Source organism: Dermochelys coriacea, chromosome 10 (genome assembly GCF_009764565.3).
Source record: "Dermochelys coriacea isolate rDerCor1 chromosome 10, rDerCor1.pri.v4, whole genome shotgun sequence".
Taxonomy (NCBI): domain Eukaryota; kingdom Metazoa; phylum Chordata; order Testudines; family Dermochelyidae; genus Dermochelys; species Dermochelys coriacea.
Window position 1 is genome coordinate 33,446,365 of NC_050077.1, and position 21,257 is coordinate 33,467,621.

General features: G+C 47.8%; 1 protein-coding gene across 1 annotated transcript in view; it reads right to left on the reverse strand.

Annotated features, from left to right (window-relative positions):
• The window catches only part of TRAP1 (TNF receptor associated protein 1), a 71,682-nt gene extending 51,319 nt beyond the window's left edge, over positions 1–20,363 (reverse strand). Inside the window, exons 1-4 of the mRNA XM_038419831.2 lie at positions 20,160–20,363; positions 3,921–4,088; positions 2,086–2,168; positions 1,024–1,164 (exon numbers count right to left, since the gene is read on the reverse strand). Of these exons, the coding sequence (XP_038275759.1) occupies positions 1,024–1,164; positions 2,086–2,168; positions 3,921–4,088; positions 20,160–20,247 (480 nt within the window). The 5' untranslated portion in view covers positions 20,248–20,363. The remainder of the gene's footprint in view (positions 1–1,023; positions 1,165–2,085; positions 2,169–3,920; positions 4,089–20,159) is intronic.
• Positions 20,364–21,257: the final 894 nt, after the last annotated feature.

Below are 21,257 nucleotides of genomic sequence, written 5' to 3' on the forward strand. Positions count from 1 at the left end.
TCTAGTATATTTTAACAGTCTCCAAAAACATAAGTGCTTTGTCCTTTGTGATAAAGGTTATTTATGCTGTGTCCTTTGGGCTTCATCTCATCTCCCCGTCCCCTCCGTTCTGCTCCCTTCTCCCTAGACATTCCCATCCCTTGTCCTCCTTCTCCCCTCAATGTGCTGTCCAGCTACCCATCCCCTGGTTTCCTTGGCATTCCTCTAGGGCCTGCTGGTTCCTCAAAGCTCCAGTCTCATTGGTCACTCTGGCCCACAAGGAAAGCTCCTGCTTCCTCTCTGCTTATACAAGTTCTGCTTATATAGCAGTGACCCCAGTGTAGGCACCTAAGCTCATTCCAAGATGATTCTTTTAAGGAAGAGCCCGGCCAATAACAGAAGCAACTAGAAACAGAGAGAAGATCAGGCTTCACGTGACCAGCTAGCGTTCTGTAGGCCACAGCTTGGGAGTGTTCTTTGCCAAAAGAAGTGCTCTGCCTGTTGTCAGCACATGAGGTCTCAGACCTAGAGAAGAGCAGGGTCTCAGTGAAGAAAGCCCCCGCATTCACACACTGTACGGCAGCATGCTGTGCACCTGGCTGCCCTCCTCCCACATGGGAGGCTGCCTTTTAGTGGGGATACATGCACAGAACATGGAAAGTGTTTAGTCCCAACACGGTAACAGGTACTATGGGAGAAGCCACAGGTTGTTTCCAGGAAAGGGCTGGAGCAGGTGAAGGCAACCCTCCCCTGGTTTGTGGTGTCCCTCTCCGAGCCACACAGGGGCATGGTATGGGTGGGTGGGGGGGGGGGGGGAACAAGCTTGTGGGCCTTTCATCAAAGCTTGGAGTTACAGACTCAATCTAGCATCATTGTCGAGCATTGACCAGCCCTGCAGACACCCAGTTGTGAAGGGCCCGGGGCACAGGGAGGCTGTGGAGGCTGATGAGGGTTACACTCCAGCTCAGCTTCTACTGGGCTTCAGCTGGGACAAGCCATGCAGCAAAGTGACTTCCTGTTCCTCTTGCCAGCAAAGGGAGATACCTGGATGGTGATGGTTCCCTTCTCGCTGTCTGTCTGCAGGTGAATCTCCATCTCTGATAAGACCTTCCCTTCAGACATCAGCTTATGACGCAGCTTTTCCAGTGCATCGCTGCCATTGGAGATTAGCTCCCGGATAAACACCTGGGGAAGGAACATTGTTATGTACTGCAGTCTCTGTCTAGCCAGCACTGCTCCCAGCCAGCTGTGTGGCACCCCCACAGTGTTCAGGGCACGCTGCTGGCTCATACACAGGTTTTTATCCCAATAGAGGGACTTGTCAAGAGAGAGACAGACACACAGACTGCAACACTCTAGATGTGGCCATGTCACAGTCCCTAAACGGGGTACCAGAAGAGGAGAGGTTTGAGGCAGCATTCTTTACCCTGGCACCGTTGGCTCCTATGGAAAGGACATGTGGGTTTTTAGCACTTTAGTCTTCTGAGTGATACTGATGCCAGAACCCCAGAGTGCATCCTTTCCAATGGAGTCAGAAGTCCCAGAGTGAAGCTTCTTTTCCCAAACATGGCTGGATGGTGTGTATAGGCAAGGCCTTAGTCAAAAATCTGGAGCACACCCCATTCTCGCCAGGGCACAAAGACATACCTCTGCCGGCAAGGACAGGGCAGCCTTCTATCGATCCCTGCATTTAAAATGCTGCACTAAAAAGCTGAGGGAGAAAAATGGCCAGTAAAAGGAAGGGGATAGTTCCAGTGAGGCAGCAGGCTAGCACAGCACTGCCTTGACTCTATTAACTCCATCGTGCTGGAACGCTACATGCAGTGCAGCACAGAGCCAACTGTATTTCTCCATTTAGTGGTGTGGGGGCTGGTTTGTTTAAACTTGGTGCTAATACACAGCCAATTGCCAGAGCCAAAACAGGCCTACTGAGTCATTTAGATGTATTTACATATGAAATTAAAAACATACTCTGTTGGGAAGTCAAGCAGGCATTTCCACTGCAAGGGCAGTGTCTCGCCCTGCCACAGACTTATATATTATATACACACATGGCTTTGCTAACAGAAACTTCACCAGCATTGGTATGATTAGCAGGTGACCTACCTCCTTCTCAGAGTACAAGGAACGTGCAACAATGTCCAACAGCTTCTTCGTCTCTGCCTGGAACTCATGTTTGGAGGCTTCTCCTAGAATTAATCACACACCCCCAATGGCATTTCACACAGTTCTCTCATACAGGAAAGGCAGACACAGCCTCACCAGTGTGCCTCAGCCTCTCAGGGCCCTGGCAAGGAGTGGTAGGGGATATGGGCATCTATGGCCTCCACGGAAACTGCCAACAAAGGCGCTATTTATTTCGAAATGTGAGAATGGTTTTTGCCATGTGGGCACACAGTCAGCCTAGACAAGGGCTGAGACAACACACAGACTGCAGAACCGCTATTAGACGATATATTATGTGAGTTCAGGTCACTACATGTCTGGGCTGAAGCTGAATCAGTGACTTAGAGGTGAAAAATTACACTCCATTCCTGATCCATGAAGCCATCCAATCCCCAAATCTTCATCTCTAAAAATGCCCTCCCCTACTTCGTAGCGAATCCTCCCCCCTCTAACTTTTAGAGCACCACACACTGCCAGATGTGAGCCCTCGCTGTTGTACCAAATAGAGGCTGGTGGGGAAAGGGAGCTCCAACACGTAAAGGAGCTATCTGCAAACACCCCACTCTAAGAGCTTCAACAAGCACTCTAAGTTCCCAATATAAAAAGCATACTCTAAGTAAAACAGAAGAAGCCATTGTGTTAATCTGGCACCTCTCTGCTGAAGCACCCTCGATACTGCACACACCCCACTGATTAATATGCTTAATCTTTCTGAATGACAACAGCGGCTCAAAGAGAATAACACTTTACAAAATGCTTCTCTCAAGAGGCTCTCTTTCAGGCTCTTTTTAAAAGGCTCCATCTTTGGCATTTCCTATGTTAGACACACTTAAGACACTAGCAGCACAGTCAAAGTTACCTGTGACCTGTCACGTCTGCAGCTGCCTGAAGACAAAACCCCAGATTCTCTGACACCAGAGGGCAAGATGATGGGTGCTGGGGGACCAAAGTTCATTTAAGGGATTCATAGCCCCGGATCTTCAAAAAATATAAGGTGTATGGAAAAGGCCTTGGACTATTGAGTTTAAGATGCTATTTCTATGTTCAGATAACTCACATGACTGTTTTAAAGCAGCTCTGCTTGGAGGCAGGCAAAGCAATTAGTTCTAACTAAAGGGATGACAGCATGATTTTAATCAGAGATCTCCATCATCAAAAGCAATGAGCTGGGCACACACAGTTCACCTATGTAACAATAAATGTAACAGCAGGCAAGAGGCAGGTCCTTTGGAACCCCCTACCTACAAACACGAAAGTTACATCCACCAGAGCACACTGCAGGCTTCTGCCAGACTGCAACTAGAGAGGTGCAGCTATCTCACTTTTAAGTAGTTTTATTTCTCAACATGTTCATGCTTCCTGCGAGATATTGAGAGGGTACAGGGGTGAACCTGTTCCTGCTGTTTTATTCTTTACTCTGTATTTACTACTTTGCTAGAGGGATGTTTGCCTTGTTGTGTTCACTCTGGTGATTTTATTTTTGCTAGGATACCTAGAAGTCCTTGACCATGAGACTCCAAGAATTTACTGTTATTGAAGCATCAATGACAACTTCCTTCCACAAGTCTCGAAAGTCCATCCCAAAAGCCATTCTGACTGATGGGATGACAAACACCTACACCTCTCCCCCTCCAGAGGTGGGGAAGGTACCTTGGGAAATAACCCCAAGCTCCTGCTCTCCCAGTTAGGCACTGTTGCCAAGACAGTGCCATTTCACTGGGTTTTCAATGCACCCCAAGAGACTTCCTTCCAGTGTATCCCCAGCCTTTGCTCACCTTTCACATTCTCTGTATTGCTGATGATGGTGTGCAGGGGCTCCTCTTCCTTGTTCTCAGCTGCCTGGGTACTGTACTTCTGCCCAGCAAGAACGCTGAGGACAGCTAAGTTGTGCTGGGAGACTGGGAAATGGAGGGCTGCTCTCTGAAGACATGTGGTTCCTCTTCCTAGAAGATGCAATTCAAGCGGTTTTAGTCTAAATCACATATATTAGAGATAGGAAAGCTCTATCAAGGTCACAATTCCCTTTCCCGAGGGCTAATTCAGGATTGCTCCCTAAGGTATATTGTCCTATGCATTGTCCAGTCGAGTTTTCAATCCCCACATGATCGGGCTCCGGCTGGAGCCTGGGCTCTGAGACCCAGCGGGGGGGGGGAGGTGTCTCAGAGCTGAACCCAAACATTGCATTGCTATTTTTAGCCCCATAGCACAAGCCCAAATAAATTGACCCAGGCTCTGAGACTTGCTGCTGGTCTTTTTTTTTTTTTTTTTTTTTTTTTTTTTTTTGCAGTGTAAAGATACTGCTATAGTTTACTGACAAAAAGTTTTCCTACTATCAAATCTGTTTTCCTTTGCTCAGTTACATTTCATTACTCCTGGTTACATCCCTTTTGACCACCCCCCATAGAATTCTACTCCAATTTGGCCCTTAGACCTGGTGGTTTATGATACCGGCAGTAAACATTCAATCCTGAGCTCTCAAAGATGCCTCCTTTGGCAGAGTGTAGCTACTGGTCAGAATGCCAGAATCACACCACCTGGCAGAGCCAGTTTTAGGAGTAAACAGCACATGCTGCCTCTCAGGTTCCTATCAGAAGCAAGAGTCACAACCCGAAAAGCTATAAAAGACAGCAAATTCCACTAGCTCTAGGAACATAGGAATTGCCACCTTTGTCATAGCCTTGCCCTGTCTGACTTAGCTAAGTAGATCATAGGAGACCCTCTTCCGTTTGGCAGAGAATGAAACGAAAAACAAACACTGGCTACTAACCAACATTTGCAGCACTTGGCAGATACAAAGCACTGTCTTATATTAGTGCTCAGTGTGATTATCTATGTTGTGAAGACAAAAGGAAATGGTGATAGAACATTGTTCCAATGTAGAAGGCAAGGCAAATATATTCAGAGGTGGGTGAATGTGCATGCAGCCACATAACCACATATTCAAGCTGGTTTCAGATGGACTGGGTTATGCCAGTTCTATAGGAAAATAATGGTGTACGAGAACCTCAAAAGGCCCTTTTCAGAAAACTTGAGATCCAACAGGCCCTGTAACACACAGAAGCGATTCCCAGACTTTACCTCCTTCAGGTTTCCACTGTATATTTTACACCTAATGAGCAGCAAACTCTGCTACATTCCACTTGCCAGGATTGAGTGGTCCTGAGCCTGGGGCTGAGGGAAAATTATCAGGCAGAGGAGGGTACATTAATTCACCTCCTCCATGACAATGAATACAAAATGGAAAAGGAATGCTCTGGCAAGTGGACGGGTGGTTTCCCACCCTTCGCTACTCCAGCCCAGTATTAAGCTGCAGCTCGCCCCACATTGCGAGTGGCAGAGCTTCCTTGGGGCCAGGTGGGAAGAGGGAGAGAACCTGTTCAAGCCACAAAAGCAACGAGCGGGCGGTAGCAGCAGGTAATTCTGGGCTTTTACGAAAACTCTTTTTTGCCCTTGTAGGCTGTTTCATCAGCCGAGGAAGCGAAGCAAACTCCAGGTCTAAGTCTATTATAAAGGCCCTTACCTCTGGGCCCCATTCATTATTTATTGTTTACAACAACAGGTACAAACAAAATAAAACTATCCAACCAAAAATGCTGATTAGAATCCCAAGAACCTTGCTGCCTCTACCAGCCAGTGTGTGTGTGTGGCCACCACACACCCCTCCCCTGGTACCCCTTTGGATCCAGCTTCCTCCTCCAGCCATGTGATAGACAGAAATCTCTTAACCCTTTCCAGGCTGCTGCTTTTACTTCGACATAGTACCCAATACAACTTACCACCCCTTACCCTTCACAAACATGTCCCACAGTCCTCCAGTTGTTGTCTGGCTGATCCAAGTCCCTTCCAAGGTCAGCTGATGCTGACCCTAACCAACCTAGCAGATGATGCTGACTACCAACATACAGTTAACACTCCTAACACACACACAGACATTTAGTATCTGCCATTCTGAAGCTCTGAAAAGACCAATGGATATCTCAATCCAAATGCATCAAAACCAGAGCTCTCAGCATTACTGTCGTGCTTCCAAAAGGTAAGCAGCTCTGCTGCTTCCCTATGCCTCAGACCCTAGGCTGAGCTGGTTATCAACCCTAAATAGTCCCTTACCATGTCTCCCATTCAAAAACAGTTCCAAGACATGATGCACTTTTCCAGCCAGAACCTCCAATTATTTCTCAATAGTTCTGTCCTTAAAGAGCCTGGGAATAGCTCTCATGCACTTGAATACCTCCTACACCCATAACTGCTGTATCACACACAGTTCTGCCTTATTGTTCAGGCAAAAGTCTGTAGCTTTCATTCCAATGCATTTGTTGGACTGATCCAAGAAAATGAAGAAAAAGCCCACATGAATGAGGATCTAAGAATCAGAGAGTTCACTATATGGTGAACCAGTCCATCACACTTAGCCCTGGTCTACACTACGAGTTTAGGTCGAATTTAGCAGCATTAGGTCGATTTAACCCTGCACCCGTCCACATGACCAAGCCTGTTTTGTCGACTTAAAGGGCTCTTAAAACTGATTTCTGTACTCCTCCCCGGAGAGGGGATTAGCACTATAATCGACCTCGCTGAGTCGAATTTGGGGTCATGTGGATGGACGGTATTGGCCTCCAGGACCTATCCCAGAGTGCTCCATTGTGACCACTCTGGACAGCACTCTCAACTCAGATGCACTGGCCAGGGTAGACAGGAAAAGCCCCAGGAATGTATGACTTTCATTTCCTGTTTGGCCAGCGTGGCGAGCTGATCAGCACAGGTGACCATGCAGTCCCGGAATAGCAAAAGAGCTCCAGCATGGACCGAACGGGAGGTACTGCATCTGATCGCTGTATTGGGAGAAGAATCCGTGCAGGAAGAACTCCGTTCCAAAACACGAAATGCCAATATATTTGCCAAAATCTCCAAGAGCGTGATGGACAGAGGCTACAACAGGGACACACAGCAGTGCCACATGAAAGTTAAGGAGCTGAGGCAAGCATACCAAAAAACAAAGGATGCAAACGGTCGCTCCGGGTCAGAGTCCCTTACATGCTGCTTCTATGATGAAAAGCATGCAAGTCTAAGGGGGGCCTCCTATCACTACCCCACCACTGTCCGTGGACACATAGAATCATAGAATATCAGGGTTGGAAGGGACCCCAGAAGGTCATCTAGTCCAACCCCCTGCTCAAGGCAGGACCAAGTCCCAGTTAAATCATCCCAGCTAGAGCTTTGTCAAGCCTGACCTTAAAAACCTCTAAGGAAGGAGATTCTACCACCTCCCTAGGTAACGCATTCCAGTGTTTCACCACCCTCTTAGTGAAAAAGTTTTTCCTAATATCCAATCTAAACCTCCCCCATTGCAACTTGAGACCATTACTCCTCGTTCTGTCATCTGCTACCATTGAGAACAGTCTAGAGCCATCCTCTTTGAAACCCCCTTTCAGGTAGTTGAAAGACACCTGCAAGGGGGGAGTCTCACACAACAGGGATGAGGATTTTGTAGATGAGGAGGACGTTAAGGATAGCACACCGCAGGCAAGCAGAGAATCCCTTCTCCCCGGCAGCCAGGAACTGTTCATGACCCTAGAGTCAATACCCTCCCAACACGGGCTCCTGGACCATGAAGTCGGAAAAGGCACCTCTGGTGAGTGTACCTTTGTAAATACAATACAGGGTTTAAAAAGAAGTGTGTTTAATGATTAATTTGCCCTGAAGACTTGGAATGCATTTGTGGCCAGAACAGCTACTGGAAAAGTCTGTTAACATGTCTGGGGATGGAGCGGAAATCCTCCAGGAACATCTCTATGAATCTCTCCTGGAGGTACTCCCTAAGTCTTTGCCACGCGGTGGGGCAAGACCCGTTCATGCTGAGCTGTTCGCGTTTGGCTGAGAAGGATCTTCCCTGATACTAGCCGCTCAGTGTGGGGAGAGGGGAGTGAAGCACATGTGCTATGTAATGTGAATCGCTTGATTCAGTGTGAAATAGTCTTCCCTTTGTTCTCTAAAAGGGATCTTTTTAAATACTACTCTCCCTTTTTTCCTTCCTGCAGCAGCAAATGTTTCTAAACTCTCCCTATCATCTCCATCCCAGAGGCTAGCACAGATTAGAAGGCGGAAAAAACACACTTGCGATGACATATTCTCAGAGCTCATGCAGTCCTCCCGCACTGAAAGAGCTCAGCAGAATGCATGGAGGCAAACAATGGCAGAGTCCAGGAAAGCATTAAATGAACACGATGAGAGGAGGGAGGAGCATGCCGAGAGGAGGCAGGATGCAATGCTGAGCCTAATGGGGGAGCACACTGACACGTTCAGGCGTCTGGTGGAGCTGCAGGAAAGGCAGCAGGAGCACAGACTGCCGCTGCAGCCCTGTATACCCGCCTGCCCTCCTCTCCAAGTTCCAGATCCTCCTAACCCAGACGCCTAAGAACACCGGGGGGTGGGGAGGGGGAAGGCTACAGGCACCCAGCCACTCCACCCCAGAGGATTGCCCAAGCAACAAAAGGCTGGCATTCAATAAATTTTGAACTGTAGTATGGCCTTGTCCTTCCCTCCTCACCTCATCCACCACCCCACCCAGTGCTTCCCTCCTCACCCACCCCTCCCGGGTTACCTTGAGAGTTTTCCCCCTATTTGTGTGATGAATTAATAAAGAATGCATGATTTTGAAAGAATAATGACTTTATTGCCTCTGAAAGCGGTGATCAAAGGGGGGGGGGGGTCGGTTCGCTTACAGGGAAGTAGAGTCAACTAAGGGGGCGGGTTTTCATCAAGGAGAAACAAACAGAACTGTCACACCGTAGTCTGGCCAGTCATGAAACTGGTTTTCAAAGCTTCTCTGATGCGCAGGGCGCCCAGCTGTGCTCTCCTAATCGACCTGGTGTCTGGCTGTGCGTAATCAGCCACCAGGCGATTTGCTTCAACCTCCCACCCCTCCATAAAAGTCTCCCCCTTACTCTCATAGATCTGTGAAGCACACAACAAGCAGCAATAACAATGGGAATATTGGTATCACTGAGGTCTAACCTAGTCAGTAAACTGTGCCAGCAAGCTTTTAAACGTCCAAATGCACATTCTACCACCATTCTGCACTTGCTCAGCCTATAGTTAAACTGCTCCTTACTACTGTCCAGGGTGCCTGTGTATGGCTTCATGAGACACGACATTAAGGGGTAGGCTGGGTCCCCAAGGATAACTATTGGTATTTCAACATCCCCAACAGTAATTTTCTGGTCTGGGAATTAAGTCCCTTCTTGCAGCTGCTCGAACAGCCCGGAGTTCCTAAAGATTCGAGCGTCATGTACCTTTCCCGGCCATCCCACGTTGACGTCGGTGAAACATCTGTTGTGATACACCAGTGCTTGCAGCACCATTGAAAAGTACCCCTTGCAGTTTACGTACTGGCTGCCAAGGTGGTCTGGTCCCAAGATAGGGATATGTGTTCCGCCTATCACTCCACCACGGTTAGGGAACCTCATTGGCAGCAGCGCCATCCACTCTGACCTGCACATTTCCCAGAGTCACCGCCCTTGATAGCAGCAGCTCAGTGATTGCGTTGGTTACTTGGATCACAGCAGCCCCCACAGTATATTTGACCACTCCAAATTGATTCCCGACAGACCAGTAGCTGTCTGGTGCTGCATGCTTCCAGAGGGCTATTGCCACTCGCTTCTCAACTGCGAGGGCTGCTCTGATCTTGGTATTCTTGCGCTTCAGGGCAGGCGAAAGCAAGTCACAAAGTTCCATGAAAGTGCCCTTACACATGCATAAGTTTTGCAGCCACTGGGAATCATCCCAGACCTGCAACACTATGCGGTCCCACCAGTCTGTGCTTGTTTGACTGGCCCAGAATCGGTGTTCCACTGTATCAACCAGCCCTATGCCACCATGATGTCCCAAATGCCACAGCCTGTGCTTTCAGGAACGTCCGTGTCCATGTCCTCATCAAAATCGCCCTCGTGCTGGCGTCTCTTAGCCCGGTTCTGCACATACTCCAGGATAATGCGCGAGGTGTTTACAATGCTCAAAACAGTAGCGGTGAGCTGAGCAGGCTCCATCCTTGTCGTGGTATGGCGTCTGCAGGAGAGCAGAGTTGCAGCGAAAGCAGTGGATGACTACGTATGCCACGAGAATAGATATTTATACAGAACAATGAGAGGACCTGCGAGGTGGAGTCATGGCACGAGGAGAGCAGGAGAGCAGAGTTGCAGCAGAAGTGGTGTATGACGACGGTTAGCAGGCCTACTGCACTGTCTGCTGACAGCAGTATGGAGTCTGCACGGAAAAAAGGGGAGAAACGATTGTCTGCCGTTGCTTTCACGGAGGGAGGGGCGACTGACGACATGCACTCAAAACCACCAGCAACAATGCTTTTGCCCCATCAGGCATTGGGAGCTCAACCCAGAATTTCAATGGGCAGTGGAGACTGCAAGAACTGTGGGATAGCTACCCACAGTGCAACACTCCAAAAGTCAACGCTAGCCACGGTACTGTGGACGCACTCCGCCGACTTAATGTGCTTAGTGGGGACACATACAATCGACTGTATAAAATCACTTCCTAAAAATCGACTTCTATAAATTCGACCTAATTTCGTTGCATAGGTCAGCTCAGGAAGAGACACAGGCAATGCCTGAGCCAGCCTGGACTTTACAATCTGACATTGTAACCCTGTGGTGCAGAACAAAAAAAAAAAAAACCCTGCAAATACACCCACACTCAGGAATCAAGGAATATGAGAGGAGCTTTGCCCAGGCACTGCCTCCAATGACTTAAAAGGAAAAACAATCCACTGGCATTTTCCTCCCATTCTCAAGTCAACTTCTGTCATCAGGTTTACAAACAGCAAGTCCTGAGAGTCTATTTATCCAATATACACAACCGAATGCTGCCCCCACACACACAAGTGCTGGATCTCTCTGGAAATCCCAAATATTTATAATTCTTGGTCTAGTCACATCTTCTGCCTCTCTCTCTCTCTCTCCAAAGCACAATGAATAAATCGTCATCAATCAATTCCAAGGTTATTTTTGGTTCTGTATAACATTTGGTCTTAATATCATTAATTAATAGCTGGCATTGTGTCAGCCAAAGACGAAAATTGCTAAATTCAAGCTGCAGCTTTTTCAGATCATTTGCCTACGGTGAAACCCCTGCTTGGCCAGTAGAGGAGGGACCCATGGCAATTTCAAGCCACAGAACCATGGCCATTTATATATGCAGAGTAAGTGAGAAAGTGCTCTCAGAACTAGTAAGGAAAAGCCACATACACAAAAACAGCTTGGGAAGCAAAGCTCCTGACACCCAGAGACAAAGTGGAATTAACTCACATGCCTTGTCTAACTTTGGATATCAGCCCCAAGCTGTGCCATATTAGAGCATGATGTATTAGGGATGGGGCTTTTGGGGGGTCAGGAAGCCTCCAAGGGGTGTCACCACTACCCCGTTTGCCGCTGTCGCATTTTAAGTGTAGACAAGCCGTAAAGCAGTGGTTTTCAAACTTTTTAGGCTGTGAACCCCTTTCCATATAACGTAGTCTACTATAAAAAGAAAAGGAGTACTTGTGGCACCTTAGAGACTAACAAATTTATTAGAGCATAAGCTTTCGTGAGCTACAGATCACTTCATCGGATGCATTTGGTGGAAAAAACAGAGGGGAGATTTATATACACACACAGAGAACATGAAACAATGGGTTTATCATACACACTGTAAGGAGAGTGATCACTTAAGATAAGCCATCACCAGCAGCGGGGGGGAGGGGGGGGGAAGAAGGAGGAAAACCTTTCATGGTGACAAGCAAGGTAGGCTATTTCCAGCAGTTAACAAGAATATCTGAGGAACAGTGGGGGGTGGGGTGGGGGGGAGAAATAACATGGGGAAATAGTTTTACTTTGTGTAATGACTCATCCATTCCCAGTCTCTATTCAAGCCTAAGTTAATTGTATCCAGTTTGCAAATTAATTCCAATTCAGCAGTCTCTCGTTGGAGTCTGTTTTTGAAGCTTTTTTGTTGAAGAATTGCAACTTTTAGGTCTGTAATCGAGTGACCAAAGAGACTGAAGTGTTCTCCAACTGGTTTTTGAATGTTATAATTCTTGACGTCTGATTTGTGTCCATTCATTCTTTTACGTAGAGACTGTCCAGTTTGACCAATGTACATGGCAGAGGGACATTGCTGGCACATGATGGCATATATCATATTGGTAGATGCGCAGGTGAACGAGCCTCTGATAGTGTGGCTGATGTGATTAGGCCCTATGATGGTGTCCCCTGAATAGATATGTGAACAGAGTTGGCAACGGGCTTTGTTGCAAGGATAGGTTCCTGGGTTGGTGGTTCTGTTGTGTGGTGTGTGGTTGCTGGTGAGTATTTGCTTCAGATTGGGGGGCTGTCTGTAAGCAAGGACTGGCCTGTCTCCCAAGATCTGTGAGAGTGATGAGTCGTCCTTCAGGATAGGTTGTAGATCCTTGATGATGCATTGGAGAGGTTTTAGTTGGGGGCTGAAGGTGATGGCTAGTGGCGTTCTGTTATTTTCTTTGTTGGGCCTGTCCTGGAGTAGGTGACTTCTGGGTATTCTTCTGGCTCTGTCAATCTGTTTCTTCACTTCAGCAGGTGGGTATTGTAGTTGTAGGAATGCATGATAGAGATCCTGTAGGTGTTTGTCTCTGTCTGAGGGGTTGGAGCAAATGCGGTTATATCGTAGAGCTTGGCTGTAGACAATGGATCGTGTGGTATGATCTGGATGAAAGCTAGAGGCATGTAGGTAGGAATAGCGTTCAGTAGGTTTCCGATATAGGGTGGTGTTTATGTGCTCATTGCTTATTAGCATCGTAGTGTCCAGGAAGTGGATCTCTTGTGTGGACTGGTCCAGGCTGAGGTTGACGGTGGGATGGAAATTGTTGAAATCATGGTGGAATTCCTCAAGGGCTTCTTTTCCATGGGTCCAGATGATGAAGATGTCATCAATGTAGCGCAAGTAGAGTAGGGGCATTAGGAGACGAGAGCTGAGGAAGCGTTGTTCTAAGTCAGCCATAAAAATGTTGGCATACTGCGGGGCCATGCGGGTACTCATAGCAGTGCCGCTGATTTGAAGGTATATATTGTCCCCAAGTGTGAAATAGTTATGGGTGAGGACAAAGTCACAAAGTTCAGCCACCAGGTTTGCCGTGACATTATCGGGGATACTGTTCCTGACGGCTTGTAGTCCATCTTTGTGTGGAATGTTGGTGTAGAGGGCTTCTACATCCATACTGGCCAGGATGGTGTAAGTAGAGAACCTAGTAATTTTCACCAGATGTTAAGAGAGACTAACACAACCAGAAGCCTGAGAGAAACAAAAGAGTTTACAAGGTTTTTGTCAGGACTGCAGAAGACCCAAAATTTACATCCCAGGGGATGCTGCAGATCAGAGATGGAGTGCATTAGTAGAGGTAAACTTTCACAGCCCCCGCCTGCTCTAACAAGCCCCAGTTCAGCAAAACATCTATGACTTCCTTAAGATTAAGCATGTGCTTCAAGTCTATTGAAGTTAATGTGACTTAACACTTGCCCAATGTTAAAAATGTGTTTAAATGCTTTGTTGTATAGGGACAGCTGCCAAATACAGGCCCTTGGCTGACCAGAACCAGTATCTCTCTCTCATATTCCAGAGCAGTGCATACCAGCAAATTCACACAAATAGCCCAACACCTCATACATATGGCTTTAAAGCTAAAAAATAAAAAGCTAATTTCATCTCCTCAGCAACACAAAGTAACGAGCACAGCACACCTGTTCTCCGCTGTCTACACTGGCTTCCCATAGAATTTCAAATCAAGTCAAGATCTCAGCCCTTATCTTCAAAATGTTCCATGGCCTGGACCCAACATATCTAAAAGATTGTCTGAAGCCTGGGACGAAGACCATTGTTGTCACCTACACTCCTCTGGCACAACCCAAACTTTCTACAGTAAAAGTAAAGCTTGTCTGTGATGTAGACAGAACTTTCTGTGGGGAGATGGTCCAGAAATACAGAATGAACTCTACCAAGAATTAAGGACTCCCACAAATCTCCCTCCCCGCTCGCTGCTCCAAGTGCAATGTGCATTTCTTTAGCCTTGCCGTTTCTAATGTAAACACATAGCAACATGTATATTATAACAAACAAAAACTACGAAAACAAGATGCTCCCCTTCACATGCTTCTCCCTGTGGGGAAAGGATGAGAGAACAAACAACAAATGACAAGTGTAATCATATCAGTTAATGCACAACCAGATGGGACTTAGATACTACCGTGATCAGTGTGGTATTAAAAACCTATATAGAATATACTATAACTGTATTTATTGGGAAAATACCATGGCCTTCCAAAATTTCCTTTAAATTTTTTGTCTCATTTTTCTCAAAACAGCGGAATGATCTGGACTCTAAGTGCTCTTAGTGTTAGATGTCGTGATAAAGTAATTCCACCGTGATCCCCTCCATGTAACTGAGGATAAGCATGTTGTTACTAAGCATTTTTAATAAAGCAGCACCAAAGGCATGAAGATCAAGCACTTCCCAAACATTACTCTGACACAGCTGCCAGACCAGGAAGTTATCACATTATTTCAGCATGAATCAGCCATGGTGAGAAAAACCCACTGAAACATGATTTTCCTATAGAGTTGTGCATCATATAGTCACTGTGCTTCATTCACTTCAGACAACACATGCAGCTAAGCCCCCCTTTCTCACAACCTCTGCTGTGTGTTAAGTATTATACTGCTACAGACTCCTACAATATAGGCACCAAAACAAAAAGTCTCTTCCTTATTTTCTCATTTAATTATATGCTTTTAGGTTGCAGGGGAAGATGCTGTTCGCTAAAGTGAAGGACTACATCCAAACCCAGAGCTGGAAGATGCTACAAAAGCTTCCACACACAGTTCTGTCAATGCCCTATAGTTCTAAAATGCAGCATCCCCTACTACTCCAATTCTGACCTCAGCTCTGCCAATGCCCCTCACTCCTGATCTGCAGCCCTCCTACTATTCACACTGGGTTTGCCCTGTGTAGATACCGAATCCATGACAAACTGAATTATTCCATCATTCTCTCATGCCAGCCCTTGAAGCTTCAGAATCTTCACAACTCCACCCTCCAGATCCTAAACCAGAGGTGGGCAAACTTTTTGGCCCAAGGGCCACATCTGGGTGGGGAAATTGTGTGCAAGGCCATGAATGTAGGGCTGGAGCAGGGGGTTGGGGTGCGGGAGGGGGTGTGGGGTGGTGTGGTGTGTGCAGGAAGGGGGCTCAGGGCAGGGGGTTGGGGTGCAGGAGGCATGCGGTGTGCAGCAGGGGGCTCAGAGGGTTGGGGTGCAGGAGGGGTGTAGCGGGGGCTTAAGGCAGGGGTTTAAGAAGCTCAGGGGAGAGGGCTGGGATGCAGGAGGGGATTCAGGGTGTGGGCTCCGGCCTAGCGCCGCTTACCTCGAACAGCTCCAGGGCGGCAGCAGCACGCAGCGGGCCTAAGGCAGGCTCCCTGCCAGCTCTGGCCCCATATCACTCCTGGAAGTGGCCAACATGTCTGGCATTGGCTCCTGGTTGTGGGGTGGGGCAGGCAGCTCCACCATGCACTGCCCTCACCTGTGGGTACCATCCCCAAATCTCCCACTGGCTCTGGTTCCCCGTTCCTGTTCCCACTCAATGGGAACTGCAGAGGGTGGTGCCTGCAGGCAAGGGCCACGCATGGAGCCCCTGCCCCCCATTCTCCCTAGGGGCCGCAGGCATGTGGTACTGGCCGCTTAGCGGCGCAGGGACAGGGCAGGCAGGGAGCCTGCCTTAGCCCTGCTGCACCATGGGGCTGGCAATCCCGTAGGCCAGACTGAAAGCCCTGATGGGCTGGATCTGGCCCATGGGCCATAGTTTGCCCTCCCCTGCCCTACGTCATTGCGACTGCCTTCCAGACAGAGGAGAGACATAGATGCCTCTGGAGCCAATGAATGCCACTCCTCCTCCTCCACGGGACTCAGCACACTTCCCCTGCAGTGCTCAAACTTTGCAAAACCAGGGACTGAGAGATGCCAGGGTGAGGCACTGCTGTCAGAGCACTGGGCTAGCTGAGTCACTGTCCTCAGAGAGCCAAACCAGCCCAGAGTCATCCTGGACTCGCACCTCCCAAGGGTGAATAAATCTTCACAGAAGAGAAATCACTTACTCTTAATACATAAAAAGGAGTGGTTATGGAGATGGGATACGAAAAGCTACTTCAAAATCTCTATACTAGTCAAATTCAAATTAGATCACAAACTTTCTTTGTATTGCAAGGGCCACCCAAAGCTCCCACTCAGAATTGGGCCCCCACTGAATGAGTCAACAGTGCGATGCTGTTGAGAATAAGGCAAGTGTCATTGTGGGATGTTGTCAAGGTTCCTTCCCCACTCTGAACTCTAGGGTACAGATGTGGGGACCTGCATAAAAAAACCCCTAAGCTTATTTTTACCAGCTTAGGTTAAAACTTCCCCAAGGTACAAACTATTTTACCTTTTGCCCTTGGACTTTATTGCTGCCACCACCAAGCGTCTAACAAATATATAACAGGGAAAGAGCCCCCTTGGAAACATCTTTCCCCCCAAAATCCTCCCCAAACCCTACACCCCCTTTCCTGGGGAAGGCTTGATAAAAATCCTTACCAATTTGCATAGGTGTACACAGAACCAAACCCTTGGATCTTAAGAACAATGAAAAAGCAATCAGGTTCTTAAAAGAAGAATTTTAATTGAAGTAAAAGAATCACCTCTGTAAAATCAGGATGGTAAATACCTTACAGAGTAATCAGATTCAAAACAGAGAATCCCTCTAGGCTAAACCTTAAGTTACAAAAAGACACAAAAGTAGGAATATACATTCCATTCAGCACAATTTATTTTATCAGCCATTTAAACAAAACAGAATCTAACGCATATCTACCTAGATTACTTACTAAATTCTAAGACTCCATTCCTTTTCTGTTCCTGGCAAAAGCATCACATAGACTGAGAGAACCTTTGTCTCTCCCCCCCTCCAGCTTTGAAAGTATCTTGTCTCCTCATTGGTCATTTTAGTCAGGTGCCAGCAAGGTTATCCTAGCTTCTTAACCCTTTACAGGTGAAAGGGTTTTTCCTCTGGCCAGGAAGGATTTTAAAGGTGTTTACCCTTCCCTTTATATTTAGGACAGATGTATTAACAGGAGCATCATACATAAGATATGGGAAATAATTGTTCCACTCTACTTGACACTGGTGAAGCATCAGCTGGAGCATTGTGTCCAATTTGGACAGAACACTCCAAGAAAGATGTGGACCAATTGGAGTCGAGAGACAGCAACAAAAATGAAGAGGTTTAAAGGAAATGTTGAAAAAACTGGACAGGTTTAATCTTCAGAAGAGAAGGCTGAGGGGGCACAATAGTAACAAAAAGGTTGTTATAAAGGAGGATAGTGATCAATTATTGTCCATGTCCACCCAAGGGTAGGACAAGAAGTACTCAGCTTAGTTTACAGCAAGGGAGGTTTAGGTTGGATATTAGGAAAAACTTTCTAACGACAAGGATCGATAAGCACTAGTTTACCTAGGGAGGTTGTGGAATCACTGGAGGTATTTAAAAACAAGTAGACAAACACCTGGCAGGGACAGTCTAGATATTAGTCCTCCTTCGACACAGGGGTCTGGACTAGATATCCTCCTGAGATCCCTTCCAGCCCTACATTTCTAAAATTGTACTAGGCACAGTACAAATACTCATGAATACATGGTCTCTGAGTGACAGGATTAAAATCCCAAGACACCTTTTCTGTGTGTGCAGTGAGCAGTCCAGCAGGGATAGCAGAAAAGGCAGAGTTCAGAGCTGTACGGTGAAGGAGAACATGCCTGTATGAAAACTTTTAAAAATCATTTCTCATTACAGAAAGTTAAAAATTCCCATGCTGGTGAGTTCAGTACCCAGAGCTGAAGGAAAGAAAGAAAGCCTTCACACCAAGAGGTTGATTTTCTACGGCCATACTGGGTTAGACCAAGGTCCATCTATCCCAGTATCCTGTCTTCGTACAGTGGCCAACGCCATGTGCCCCAGATGGAATGAACAGAACAGGTAATCACCCAATGATCCATCCCGTCGCCCATTCCCAGCTTCTAGCAAACAGAGGCTAGGGACACCAACCCTGCCCATCCTGGATAATATCCATTAAGGGAGCTATGCTCCACGAACTTATCTAGCTCTTTTTTGAACCCTGTTATAGTCTTTCATTCTAAAGGGTTGGTAAGAGGCAATTTTTAGATGACAAATTAAGCTCTGGTAATCACCCAGTGCTTTGTGAATCACTATGGGCAGGTCCCACAATACCCTACCACTAGACAGCCACCGTATGTTGACTGGTTCAGAGTCTGTTCCTTTCAGTTTAATGAGTATATTTGTGCTTCTGAAGATTAAGGGACTGGCATGCAGTGATGGAGCCACTGGTCAAGCAGCTGTACTGTAAATTTCTTCCAATGCAGTTACCAACAGTGACCTCAAGTGAAATCATATGGTCATTTTTTCTAACAAACCTGACTGCTCAGCCCGCGTTTAGGACTGCTTACTGCTGGAACCTTGCCAGTAAAAAGACGCAAAAAGAAAAGGAGTACTTGTGGCACCTTAGAGACTAACAAATTTATTAGAGCATAAGCTTTCGTGAGCTACAGCTCACTGCATCCGATGAAGTGAGCTGTAGCTCACGAAAGCTTATGCTCTAATAAATTTCTTAGTCTCTAAGGTGCCACAAAGTACTCCTTTTCTTTTTGCGAATACAGACTAACACGGCTGCTACTCTGAAACCAGTAAAAAGACGGAATCCTACTCAGCTAAGCAGACTGTATCTAAGTTGTTGGCTTCCTCAAAAGGCATTTTTTAAAAAGGAGGCAAACTGGTATGAAGGAAGGTCGCTAAAGGTCATTTGTCCAAGCAAGGTTCATTTTTATTTATTATTTTAACAAGATTAGTCACTCCACTAGCTCCCTTTCCACGTCTCCTGTTCTTTAGAATTAAGTGTCAAACTACCTTCTACATGTAGGGACCATCTCACTTCACCAGATACATACATCCTCACAAGAATTTCAGCTATTTTCTCCACATCCCACCAAAGATTAAATAGCCAAGTGCTGTAATGAAGTCTTATAAATCACCAAGATGTAATTAACTTCAGAAAACATACCACAGGATATTAGTTTTAATTATGTAGAATACTTCTAAGTATTACTAAGTAATACTTCTAAGTATTACTACTAAGTTACCCTTCCCAAAAATCAATGAACTAGAGTACACTGCACAACACAACATTATTTTCAATTGTGTTCGTTCACTTTCTTCCTCATTTATAGATGGGAGGAATTTGTGATGGGTCACCAGGTAAATGTGAATTAGGGACGTCCCAGTATAACAATTTTCAAATAGAAAGGTCTGAAGATCCGTTTGGACTCTGCGCTCCCATTTCTATTGCAGTGATTTATTCCAGAATGTAAACTAGGTTCAGGTCAAGCTACGCTTTAGAACGCCTAAGAAACAGACGAAGAGTTTTCGCCCTGCTTGTATCACTGGCCGAGTTCATTCAGATTTGCCCCTCTGCTTTTGGCTGTTCCAGTCTCTACCCTGGCTGACAGGCGGCATCTAGAAACGCGGGTGTCTTTTACCGCAGCCAGGCGCTGCAGGAGAGCCAGCCGCACGATTGCCCCAGCAGCAGGCCGGGGGTTACCGCGTTCATGGCGATTCGCGGTGCCGGCTGCAGACGACAGGCCCCAGCAGAGACTCTTCCAGCGCCCACGTGCTCCCGGCAGGGGCCGCCAGCTCCTCGGCGAGCCCGGCGCCAGCCTCGGACTCGAGCGGCGGGGTGAGGCGCTACAGCTCTGGGCGCCGGGCAAAGGCAACAGCGGCTCCCCGGCAGGTCCGAGCCGGCTGCAGCCGCCGCGGGGCCCGCCAGGCCTCGATCCTCCCGGCTCCCCTCCCCCACCCCCACCAACCAGCCCCCGAGCCGCGCGACGCCGGGACAGCCCCGCCCTCACCTGCCGCCGGCGCCCGCAGCCGCGCGGGGCTCCCCGCCCGCAGCAGGGCCCGCAGGCGGCTTCCACGCAACAGCATCTCCCGGGCCATGCCGGGCCGCTCGCTCTCCTGGGCGCACGCGACACGCACGCGGCGGCGGCTGTGAGGGGAAGGGCCGACGACCGCACAGACGCGGCGCGCGCTGATGATGTCACGGTGCCTGGGCGACCCCGGAGCGCCTGACAGGAACCGCCCCCCTGGTTGGGGAGGCGCAGAGCGGCGGCCAGAGCTGGGGGCGGGGCTCGTCCGCTCGCTGCCTTCGAGCGGGGCTTCAAGGGCAGCGCCCGCAGCTTACAAAGCCCCCTTCCCGCAGCGAGCGTCCACCCCCCCGGCCTGGTGGCCCCTTGCCCGCCCCCCCGCGGGTGCCCATCCCCCCGCGCCCTGTTGCCCTCCCACCTAGCAGATGCTCCTCCACCCCGCACACCCTATTGCCCCGTCTTGCCTGCTTCAAGTCCCACAGCTGCGGGCCAAGGGGATGTGGGGACATCAATGCCCCTTGTCCTGAGGTGCCTTCTTCTGGCCCCAGATCTTGTTCTGCTTGTTCTACCTAACTAGGGTGACCTGCTGTCCTAATTTTATAGGGACAGTCCCGATTATGGGGTCTTTTTCTTATATAGGCTCCTATTCCCCCCCATCCTCTGTCCCCATTTTCACATTTGCTATCTGCAAAAAGAAAAGGAGGACTTGTGGCACCTTAGAGACGAACAAATATATTTGAGCATAAGCTTTCGTGAGCTACAGCTCACTTCATCGGATGCGTTTGGATGCATTTGCGAATACAGACTAACACGGCTGCTACTCTGAAACCTGTCATTTGCTATCTGGTCACCCTACACCTAACCAGCTAATTCACACTGCACACAACCCTACTCCTAAGGGTAATTTAGGGGCTTCAGCCCCTGTCGCTCCTGCTTGTTCATTAGAAGACAGAGCAGGAGGCAGGACTCAGATTGGTCCAGGTCAAAAATCCAGTTCTGTGACTGAAGCTGCCCTCTTGTAATCTAGAACCTCAGCTTTCTATATAAAAAGTAATTTTCTATCAACGTTGCACAGAAAACTGT